General features: G+C 42.4%; 1 protein-coding gene across 2 annotated transcripts in view; it reads left to right on the top strand.

The window, feature by feature from the left end:
• The window catches only part of tnmd (tenomodulin), a 116597-nt gene that overhangs the window by 6648 nt on the left and 97887 nt on the right, over positions 1-12062 (top strand). Inside the window, exons 3-4 of one of the 2 annotated variants that reach the window (XM_015947638.3) lie at positions 204-351; positions 7796-7930. In XM_015947638.3, coding sequence (XP_015803124.2) covers positions 204-351; positions 7796-7930 — 283 coding nt within the window. The remainder of the gene's footprint in view (positions 1-203; positions 352-7795; positions 7931-12062) is intronic. The other variant, XM_070550993.1, reaches the window with a different exon arrangement.

Genomic DNA, 12062 nt, shown 5'->3' with positions numbered 1-12062 from the left:
TAAGGCAGAGTCATTTTGGAGGATCTCTGCAGGATCTAGATATGGTTTAGATGTTGGGTTGCTTCCTGAGCCTAAAACTCATTTGAGGTTTTCCACCTTTCTGACGGGAGCAGGCCAGCAGGAGGAACATCTGCTTTGCTTTAACGGGGAATCACAAATGTTTCTGTAATTCCACTCCATCTGAAACTCCCCCTCCCTTTCAGCACACCCCCCAATTACAACGCTGGAATGAAGCTGGGATGCTTCGCCTTCCAAAGCGTTGGTCTTTTTCCTCCGCTAAGAGGATCGGAAAGAATCCTTTTGCAGGGTTGCATCATGGAAGCCAGCAGTCAGCAGATTCTCTGGAAGGATGTGAGTCTGTTTTCTTCATCACTTGTTTCATTGCGATTAATTAATCAGCCGCTAAGATTTTAAACATATTTCATATATTCAGTTCAAAGAGTGATGCCCTCTATGATTAAAGTGCAGCTCATTAAACTTGTTGGTGTGAGTTAAACTTTGAAAATGAGGCCAACTATGTGAAATGAAAGTTAGTTTTAGGTAGAATTTTTCAGTCTTTTGAAAATGAAACTGACCTGACATTTTGCAGAATTATGATTATGATTATTCCTTGGAATAATAAATTGTCCGTCTAGATCTTTTTGGACATATATCTTTATCTAAACTCTTTTATTTGATCTAAGCTGAACCTTTTTATCTACTTTACCTTTTTTATCTTTTGAAATCTGGGAGCATGCAGAGGATAGAAGAAGGTTTCTGGTTCTGCGATCCCACTTTTCTCCTTCACATTTGCTGCAGAGCTTAGTCAGAGTAGAGCAACAGGTAAACTTCACAGCGCACTTGTAAATCCGTTTGTCCAAAGTGATCTGCTTCATTATGCATCAGAGAGGAAGAAATTAATAATAAGTCACCTGTGGCCTTTTTTAGCACAGGAGTTTAAATTCTGTATAACTGGGTACGAAGAACCACCACTTTAGCTTGCTGATGTAGGCAATTCGTCTTTTTTTCCCCCTTTTTCTCTGCTGTTTTCTTTCTAAAATGTTCGTTCTTGGCTTGATAACAACAGGGGGCTCTGGGCACTTTTCTTCCCAGAGCTCAGGAGGAATTGTCAGGCTGATTTTGAACTCCTAAACCTTTAAACACTAGTTGGCAGATGCTGTGCACTCAGACTGCTCACTCTGTCTCCATCCCTCTATATTTCTGTCTGCCTGTCTGTCTGTCTGCCTGTCTGCCTGCCTGTCTGTCCTGCTATCCCACCTTTTCCTCTATTTGATGTTCAAAGCAGAGAGAGGTTTGTCCTCGAGTTAAGTTTCCACTACTTATGCAACCTGCCACATGAGAGTGGATTTCATCCACAATCTCTCTCTCTCTCTCTCTCTCTCTCTCTCTCTCTCTCTCTCTCTCTCTCTCTCTCTCTCTCTCTCTCTCTCTCTCTCTCTCTCTCTCTCTCTCTCTCTCTCTCTCTCTCTCTCTCTCTCTCTCTCTCTCTCTCTCTCTCTCTCTCTCTCTCGTATAAATTCTGCAAGTGTGGAATTCCTGGCTTCTACTGTAGATCTGTGTTTTTCATCAGACCTTGGGGATTAGAAGTACTTTTGTTCAGTTCACATTTTTTAGGTCTGCTGTCTCGAATACCTCAAATGAAGAATTGTGCAGGTACCTTTATTCAAATAAAAAAATTTACACATTTTAGGTTTTCAGTCTGTCTTTATGGTCTTGTTACAATTTTAAAGATCTAAGTGCACAAAAATGAACACGCGTCAGTCATTAATGTGGCTAAAAGGTCTAAAGAAAAAAAATACAAATAAACAAATGGTAATTTTGAAATTATCACTACATTTTTCTTTTATAAAGTCTGTATGTTAAATGCCACTCAGCCACTGCTTAACAACTGTAATAACCTCAGCCACATTATAAAACTAAGGCTGCTTTATTATCATTTTAAAAGACACAAAGATAAGCGTACTAATTTTGCTAATTGAAGTTCCCTTTTTTAAATGTATCTGCGTTTCTGTTGTCCTTTGAGACCTTTAAATGTGGTCCGGTGTGAATGAGGAGCTTTCATTTTCTCCCAGCTGGAGCCTCAACAGAACAAAAGCTCATCTTTATTAATTTGTGGCCATAAGCTTGGGGAATTGGCTGCAGCAGGCAGAGTTTTAGTTCTAGAAGTTTTATAAATGCCACCTTTATGTGGCACAAATAACTGGGTGGTGTGTGTGTGTGTGTGTGTGTGTGTGTGTGTGTGTGTGTGTGTGTGTGTGTGTGTGTGTGTGTGTGTGTGTGTGTGTGTGTGTGTGTGTGTGTGTGTGTGTGTGTGTGTGTGTGTGTGTTGTGTGTGTGGCTAGTAGAAGAGGCATATGAAGTTAAAATCTTAAGTTCAAAAAGGTCTTTGACTCATATTTTAATATATTTGTAGTGGTCTCCAGTGGGAAGGCATGACTTGTAAGTGCAGGTAGTAGAAAACTGCCAGAACAGAGGGGAGCTTCGGACGACAGGATTTCCTGATGTTTGGACATCTCACCTCTGACTGGACAACAGCAACACGACTCTGACTCTTTTTGCTCTGCAACATTGATGTTTTATCTCCACAAATAACACAAGCCTGGAGGAGCTTCTGTCGTGTGGTGGAGTGGAGCCACTAATGCTAACGGTTAGCTTATACTAGTTGCGATGTTTTCTGATGTTTCCTTGACGCTAAACCAGTTTCCTCTTTCCCTGTCATGAGTCAAGATGGTTGAGTCCATGAATGTTTAGTGACAGTGTGCCATTGATCTGTCTGGATTTTCAAATTCAAGTGATTTACCATTTATTTCCCATTTTGCTTTTATTATGATATTTTAAAAATGATCTTTTTAAATGTATTTTTAAAATTATATTTTATATTTAATTTATTTTTTGTTCTTGGGAAGCCCCTTGTGATTTTCATCTTGAGAGGCGCTGTATAAAAAGCGTTTCTTCTTCTTCTGTCATATGCTAATGCAGGAAATAGGTGGAGGACACTCTTCACGTTCAGCCTGCATGTTAAACACAGAGTGACTGATATTTTTAAAAAAAATAACAAGTACTTTGACACCGAGGGCTGTGGGTGCAAGTGGGATGGTGTGGTGGCATCAGCTGGCATAGGCCAGACAATGCCCGCACTGCCCACTCACCACAGCAATGGAATACACCTCATCAACACACACTAACCCCCAAATTCCACTACCTCCGCTCCGGTCCGCCCCCGCCTTCCGCAGCCGCTCGCTTCCGAACTCAATTTTTACTGGTACCCGCTCTACAACGGCTCCGCTCCGGTGCGGAGACCTGAGGTGGGCAAACAAGCATGCGCGGGATTTTCGAGATCTTGCGATACAGTCCGAGCAATAAACGCGGAAGTTAGATCCAAACACCCGTTGTGTGGGAGAAGCATCGAAATAAACTGTTTAATCTGCCTATCATTTGTGTTGAGACATCAGCAGTGTTTGGATCCACAAAGTGTGACTACTTTGATACTAGAAACTGTATTTATGGCTTACTTTTGTGCATTTAAACTTCAGCCGCCATTGATAGTTGTTAAAAGTTGTTAAACCTGTGCATATGAAACAAAAATGCCTTTTGTTTATCGATTTAATGTGAAAAACGGAAATTGTGCTTGCTCCTTTTCCTGTTGGGCCGTTGTGATTTCTGCCCATTTACTGCGGAGGTGCTCCGGCGTCTGGCGAAAATAGGATCAATTCTATTTTTGCCGGATGCCGGAACAGAGGGCGGCGCACGGCGCCACACTGCCGGAGCACGGCCGCAGTAGTGGAAATGCTCTGATTGACTCCAACGGGACCGATTTTGCTCCGGCGTTCGTGTCGGAGCAGAGCGGAGGTAGTGGAATTTGGGGGTTACACTATATTGGAGCAGGCGGAGGGAGACTAGGGGTCTTAGCACACCTCTGTTGTCGCTTGGATTCCGGGGGCTGGAGGCTAGGAGGGAGATCTGGCCGTCTGGTTGGGGTCTGGGGTGGTGAGTTGCTGTGCTCAGCGTTGGGTGGGGGATCCTGCTCATCAGCACCCCAGCAGAAAGGGTCAAACTCAGGGAACCGGTAATTGTTGTACCCCATGTGCAGCAGTACCGGGACCAGAGTGAAGAGGGTGTGTATGGGGGGCATGAGTGGGTGTCCGGCGTGCATTTTTGTAAGTCTTTGGTTGTATGTGCATGTGTGAGCATGAGGGAGGGAGTGTGTGACTGTGTTTGTGTATGACTGTATATGTCAGTTGGGGCCTTTGACTCCTTCCTTCTCCTAGGACTTCTTTTGATTATATAGATCTTCGTTTCCACTCCCCCTGCCACAACTGGTGTGGAGTGTGGTGCCTTGGTCTGCCTGAGTGTTCGTGGCTCCCGGGTCAGGGGGTTTCAGATCTTTGGCGCCTGCCTGGTCAATCCCGGTGGCTGCCTGGTGGGGTCTGGGTCCCTGGGCTCGGCTGGGTCCCCGGCGGTGGTGGTCGCCCCTGGGCCCCGGGTCGCTGGGTCCCGGGCTCGGCCGGCTAGGGGGTGGGAGGCTGCGGGCGGGCCTGTGGGCTTGCCGCTGATGTCTCCCGGGGCTCTGCCGGCTGCTGTTTGTGGCCCCCCGGGGCGATCCTCTGTGCCTTTCGAGGGGGGCGGGGGCCTTTCTGGTTGCAGTCTCCTTGGGGTTCCTGTGTTCTGGGGCAGCGCCTGGATCTCTGGGACTTGGAGCTCCCTCCGTCTCCTACACATCTTTGGGGGGCGGGTCTGTGGCCCCTCACACTCTCTATTGGACACTCCTATAGAGAAACCTTACATATACAAGCGCGTGTACACACACAGGTGCTCACATGGTGCTCTCAAAAGTATGGGCTTGGCACGTTCAACACTTGTCCTTAAGGCTGTCGTTGCCACTAAATGCATGATTTATTATCGTGTGATTGTTCAGTTAAACAATGTTGATTTTATATTTCACCATCAGGTTGACGCAGTGATAGCTTGCTCCTGATGTATTGTTGTGTGTCCCATTTTTTTCTTCTATTCTTTCTCTTTCTGCAGGTCTAGAAGCAGACTCTTGTTCATTATTGTTTATTTTTGTGGAACCCCCCCCCCACCCCCCACCCCCACCCCCTCACCACCACCACCACCACCCCCCTTCTCCCCACCTTTTGTCTTTTCCTTTCTCTTTCACCTCTGACTCAGTGTCTGGTTGGAATTACAAAGCATTCAAAAACGACAACAATAAAGTTTTAAGTATCAGGTGTGACATTAAAAGCAAACGCTTTGATGCTCCACCTGAGAGTAAATCTGTAAGGCTTGTTACCAGCATTCAGACATCAATTCTGCTTGCTTCACAGCCAGACAGGACACGGGGAAAAAAAGAAAAGTAAAAAATGGTTTCTCAGTAAATTACCTCTTTGACATATTTTTAAAAAGCCTGATGAAATCCAAATTAAAAATTAGAAGAAGCTCAAAAAGTTTTTGGTAAATTAGCATCTCATTATAGAACTAATTTCACTCCGTTGAAAACTAAGAAGAACTCAAGACCAAATAATAACTTTTACTATCAAAACAATTGTTTGTTATGTAAAACGGTTGCTAAACTTTTCCATATGAGCTTTTTGTGGATAATTACAGCCACACAGCTTTAATTCTCATCTGAGGTCGGTGCTTACTTTAATCAAGTCGTACTTTTATGGCTTTGCTTTCCACTTATTTTGTTGCTACGTAAATAAGCCACCATAGATCTCCTCACAGTCATTCAGCAGCTTCCCCAACGTAGAAGCGTTAAAGGTTTAGCCTGTGTCAGAACATGTTTTTTTTTTGGGAGAGGGTTTTAAAATTGTTTGTTAACAAGTGGCTACATAAACACTGTTATTTTATTGTAATTATTTATCCTAATTATTTGGTAAAATTAGATTATTGTGCACATACATTTAAAGTGTTTTAAATTATTCAGTAAAAGAAAATCAGGCTTTTTGCAAATTGGGTTTATTTATTAATACATTTTTATGTATCTTTTATTCATTCAAATGTTAAAAAATATTTTAAAACACCTGAATATGTATCAACACAAACAATTTTAATCAAAATGAACAAAGAACTGAAATATATTTTGTTTTCTGCCCCGTTTTACAAAACAAAACTAAAACACATAAACTAGGTTTAGGTGTTCAAAGGAAATGTTTAAAGGTGCATTAAGTAAGAATGACATCCTGTGGTCAAATCTAATTAGTGCAGCCCTTTTTAAAAATATTGACTTTTTCACTGTCCTTCCATGAGTTTAATGGCTTGCAAAAATTCAGTTAGCATTGTTAGCTCAACGTTAGCCTCTAGCCCTCTTTACCTGATATTAGAGTAAAACAAAAAGATGCCGTGGCTTCTTAGGGTTACTAGAAATAACTTCTTTGTCACTCCTATAACTGGCTTAGGATCTTTATGAAACACTGCCGCATTTTTCCAGCCAGTGTCACATTACAAATGCCGGTGGTGCAATGTTTTCCAGCACAGACTCGTCAGCCTTGTAGGTTCTCGGATCTTAAACAAAACTACGTCCCTCTTCAGCCTTTATGAAAGGAGAAATAGTGACGGCCCCTGCCGGCTGAGAAGGAAATCTGTTTTGATGTAACCTTCCATCATGATTCCAACAAAACAAGCGACATCAAACTGAGACATCAAACTGTTTTGTGATAATTTCACAGTAAAGTTTTTACTCCTTTCCACGAGACAAAAAGGTCGCAGAATGGCTGCTTAAAGTACTTTGTAGCCATTATCTGTTATACTGGACAGGTTGTTTTCCACCCGCTGCAACGTGTCTCGTTTTGGACGCATCGCAGATGCATTCGGATGCATTGCTTGCCTTTTTAAGTCTATTTTTCAAGCTCTACATTTCTCGAATATGTTAAACTCTGCAGTTCAGACTGGGCCGGACCAAAGTCAAACACAACATCAGTGTAAAACCTCCAAAACGTTCCTAAACAAAATTCATGTGTAGCTTTTCATGACATGCGTCATTTTCTGTGAAACCTCCAGAGCTGAGGTAAACAGCACAGAAATACCTTTTGGGATACATGCTGCTGTCTTTGTCCGTGCTTGTCATCGTGTGAACTTCCAAAATCTCACGTGGTGTTGCAATTCTCCTGTGATTTTGTGACCTTGCAGGACCCACTGTGCGAAATGCTTTCACTCCAGCTTCGCGTCAGAAATGCTCCCGGTTGGAAAGGAGCTCACGGGTGAAACGCCTCTTTTACGTTACTTACGCATCTGGTGGACAGGAGGTGTTACGCAGTATTTGTTTAGGGTCGTTTACTGTTGAATGCATGCCCATAGTAATTTCAGTTCACTGTAGTAATAAAAATAACTCAAAAGTTATCTTTGAAGGTAATTAAATAAAAAATGATCTTATCTGGATGCTAATTTGTAAAACAACGGGGTACACGTCTTGCACTGCAGTATTTGGGGGTGTTAAAAGGAGTTAATTTCACTTAAAGAAGCTTTTCAACTTCCAGCATTTTACTTTTAGATGAAGCAGCTATTAAATCCCTTGGGTCTGTTCTTAAAAGGAGCTGTGATCTTTTCCAAAAGTTTAACTTAAAATTAGAAAACATAAAACTGATGCAGCAGGGAATGCCAACCCAAACCTCCTCTGTCCTCCTCCATCACTCAGACTTTATGCAAAACAGTGTCATTGGCGTTGTTCTTCTCTGAACAACAATCTTTGTTCTGAAGTATTGAAATGCTTTCTGAAGAACTTGTTTTGTGTCTAGTTTGATTCTAATACTTTTCTGAGACATTTACATAGAAATATTTCTAATTTGTGTTTCTGCAGGTTGAGGCTAGAAAAGAGAAGAAGATGAAGCATCACCCCTACCAGTGGGTGGCTGTCATCCTGGCTCTGGTGTTTCTGGTTTTGGCTGTCTGTGTTTTCAGTCTGAGATATATGCGGGGCCCCAGTCTGAGAAAGGTAAGTCTAAGTATCGCCCCGGTGCTTACAGTTATCAGCTTTGTTGCTACTATCTGAGGTAAATGTGGTCCTCGTGACAGATGAAAGACACCATGAGCTTCCGCATCTGCAAATCACACAGGTTGGATGAAAGAAAGAAATGCGTGAGGGAGGAAAATGGACGGTCAGACAAGAGACCAGAAGCAGTCTCTGGGGTCTGTATTGTACTGGAGTAGATTAAAAGATGTGTGGGCTACGGAAGAGACAGCTGTGTTTTCCTCAGCTCATGTTCTGGCTGTCAGATCTGTAATTTCAGAAAGTCTTGGCTCCGACCACAAGCCACTTTTTACCGCTGCAAATGTTGGACTGTTGCGTTTATCTGCTCTCCTCTCAGACTGTAAACATCTTTTCACAATGAAGGAGGCTGGTAACTAAGGTCTGACCCTAATTGCTGTTGAACAGAGTGGCCACAGAAGGACTGAAGCCTCTCGGCAATCTAATTGGGATAAACTCTTGTCCTGGCAATTCATCTTGTAGAATCCAATTCAATCACACTTGATGGAGAACATTCACACACACACACACACACACACACACACACACACACACACACACACACACACACACACACACACACACACACACACACACACACACACACACACACACACACAGATTTTCCCAAGGGGCTGAGAGAGCTAATTTACCCAAGTTAGAGGGAAAAATCCATGTATTCTGAGCTGAGTTGGAGGAAAAGATTAGAGCGAGATGATGGGTAAAAATGAACACGTATATTTCAAACCTGATTTTATAAAGCGACTTTGTGTGCACAGTAAATGCCACGAGGTGAACAGGGGGGTGTGCCGTGGGCTGGAAGTTCTTGCTTTTTTCCCACAAATGTCATTTTTCTAGCTAATAAACATTAATTCAGTGCACAACTCCTCCTGTTTCTGCCTACACCAAGGTACAAATTTCAATTTCTGTAAGTCCTTTCTAAGCTCAGGTTAGCAGAGGGTCATCGGCGCTTCCTGTATAGATGGCATTGTCCGCGCTATCTCCTTTCAACACAGATATGAATCACCTTTGAGCCATCTCCTTTGTCCTTGTTAAATATTTCATGCCGGAGGCAGAGCAGTCATTATTTCCACTTTAATAAGCTGTGATCATTCTCACGTGGTTCAAAATGTGTTGATGGCAGAGGTTGCCCAGGCGATGAATATCAAACCTGCAGACCCTGGGTTTGGCTTTAATGGGGCCTTGAGGGAGAGGCTCATTGTCTGGCCTCTGCATCACGGAGCAAGATGGAGACACTTCACGAGAAGAAAATCACGTGTCTGTCAGACGGGAAGGAAACCCGCTCAGATATGGTGAAACTCAGGTGCGAATCCTCACGGCCACCACCATACTGAAGGGGGGAATATGGAGTGAAACAGCTGATGAGAAGGTGCAAGGTGAAATAATGCAAGGCTTTTTTTAAAGCGTCATTCAAACAGAAGCAGTGTTTGACGAACAAATTTCAACATAACTGGAAGGTTTGTGTGAGCGTTTTCAATCATGTCGAATCAGTTTGGAAGCATCAGCCTTACTGTTGCCATGGTTTCCGGAGTCACCTTTTCTCTTTGTCATTTTGCTGCTAGGAAACGTGTCGGAGTTGAGCAAAGCATCCCTGTAATTGTATCTTTAAAACTCCTTATGAAGTTCAGCAAATAAGCATCACGATTAAAGTGTAAAACATGTTTAGCACTCTGTTTGGGATTTTGTACTGTGATAGTTTGTTCTGAGACTTTAAATAAGATTACAGGAAACAGTCTGATCGTGTGAAACGGCATCTCCTGCTACAATAGAAAAAAATCTGACTAACACTTAGCTGTTAAGCGACAGAAACCTAACAGCAGGAGATCCGGTGTGAGACCGATTCTCACCACTAGAATCTCTCTAGAGTGCCACTTTGGGCAGTGCACAGTGGAGCAAACCTAAAAATACGCTGCAGAAATGATTTTATTTACATCACATCCAGAACAGCAGTTGGTGCTCCCTGCGGATCGATAGCGATGACTGTTTCTGATGCTGACAGATGGGTACAGATTGACATACGCATTATTGACAAGTGAAGTAGTAACCATGAGGTCAGCATGTAAACCTGCTGTTAGTCACATTATTCAGTCAAATGTGTATTTGAAGTGCAGCTCTAAGGTTAACGGAGGGTTGATCTTGTTTCAGGAGCTGATCACAGTGTTTTCAACGCTTTGGGGAAAACTGATAATCACCTGCTGCTCACATCTTTTTTATCCTGCAGAGAGCAACAGGGGGTTGGATAGCTGGACAGGTAACCCGTCCTTAGAGAGACAGATGTGCCTCAACTCCACCCCAGCCCTCTTCAATAAAAAAAAGTGAAAAAAATAAATCTAAATCGTTTTTTTTTATTAGATGTCGGTTAGCAGTAATTAAAAATAAATATCCAACTATGTTAACATTCAGTCACAGTCCATGGTTAAGCAGGGCCAAGAAACAGGAGAGAAAAGCAGATTGTGAAGCCACCAGGTGTTTTTATTAACAAAACTGAAACCAGGGGCACTTCAGAGGGAGAAGGATCCAGAAGTGAAGCTGGACACAAAACTAGACCAAAGAGACAGCAGGAGGGACACAGAAACCTGAGATAAACCGAGGAGCAGTCTGAGAAAAGTCAAAGCAGAAAGCAAAACAAACTGAAATGGAAAAAACAGGGACTCTATACAAAAAGGTACAAGAAATTTTACCCATACATAAAATGTTATAAATACAAAACAGCATAACATTTAAACTTCATACTTTACAACTTTTTCATATTCTTTAATTATTTTCATAACTCTTTACAGGGTTAATGGAAGGCCACCCAGCCCCTATTCCACTTGTAACCTCAGACTGGCGGCTGCTCTGTTGGGACATACCTGGCACTGTAGTTCCAGTTTCCTTTGAATTGCAAAACATATTATTATTCTTATTATTGCAAGGATAAATGGTCACTTTTATGAAAAAAACGTCTATTTATTGTTCTCACATGAGGTTGTTATAATTTTAAGTGTTTATGATGATGACAGAAATAGCAAACCTGCTGACCTGAAATCAAATTGTGGAAAATAAAATATTTGGTGTCCTTAGAAACCAAAAACTAATTACATGTTGTTTTTGTTTCGGCGCGGGGGGGGTTACATTTCTTCAACAATTACAACAACAGAGCATAAACACATTCTGCTTGATTTACTTGCTTTTAGCTCACAAAGCCATGAGTGGTATTTGAGAAATTTTAACAAAACAATGAATTCAATTAATGTTCTAACTTTTCACAAGAGTGATGCAAACTCAAAATTTAATATTTATGGAAACTAAAAGTAACGTTGATCTGAATGTTGGTGGCAATTAAAGAAAAACTTACAATTTTAGAAGATTTCTTCCCAGGTGTGATTAGCCTTTGGATACCTGATATGTGATTTTACCTCGTTTATTTTATACTCAGGTACAATTTCATCAAAGACATAGACCTGCTAAAGCAGAGAGACATGGTACCAGGGGTAGACTGGGACGATAATTCCGCCCTGGAACATCTCCACCTAACCGGCCGTCCGATCAGTGGTGGGGGTTGAGGGGTGCCGACACCAGACCGAAGCACCATCCTCGACCCCAGAAGTCTCTGGCCAGAACTCACAGATGGCCAGTCTGCCCCTGCACGGTTCACAGAGTTTATAAATCCTTCATTCCCGATCTGAGCTGCTGAAACCTGAGGAGTGTTGCAGGGAGCTGGTGCCTGTCCTCGGCAGCAGACACCCTGGACAGGTCACCAGCAGGGACACATGCACAGACAAAAGTACACACACTCTTTGGGAGAATGAAGTAACCAACTGAGGCCTGATTAACACATGAAGATAAATTTGCCCATTTTTGACCCGATTCTCCCCTTCCAACAGTCGTATGACCATGAGTACCCCAACGGCTCTAAAAATAATTTCATCAGATATTCCTGCTGTGTGTGTTTGTATATGAGAAACAAAAGTGGTGTAAAACTTGTTTTCTTAAACACCACCTCATGTTTTAATCTGTTTATCAAATTCCTCTTCATTCCCGTTCAGCTGATGCTAAATTCCTGTTTACTGTCTTCTCATTATCGTTGTGGTCCTCA

The sequence above is a fragment of the Nothobranchius furzeri genome, chromosome 1, assembly GCF_043380555.1.
Source record: "Nothobranchius furzeri strain GRZ-AD chromosome 1, NfurGRZ-RIMD1, whole genome shotgun sequence".
Taxonomy (NCBI): domain Eukaryota; kingdom Metazoa; phylum Chordata; class Actinopteri; order Cyprinodontiformes; family Nothobranchiidae; genus Nothobranchius; species Nothobranchius furzeri.
Note: the sequence above shows the minus strand (reverse complement) of the source record. Positions and strands in the feature narration are given on the sequence as shown.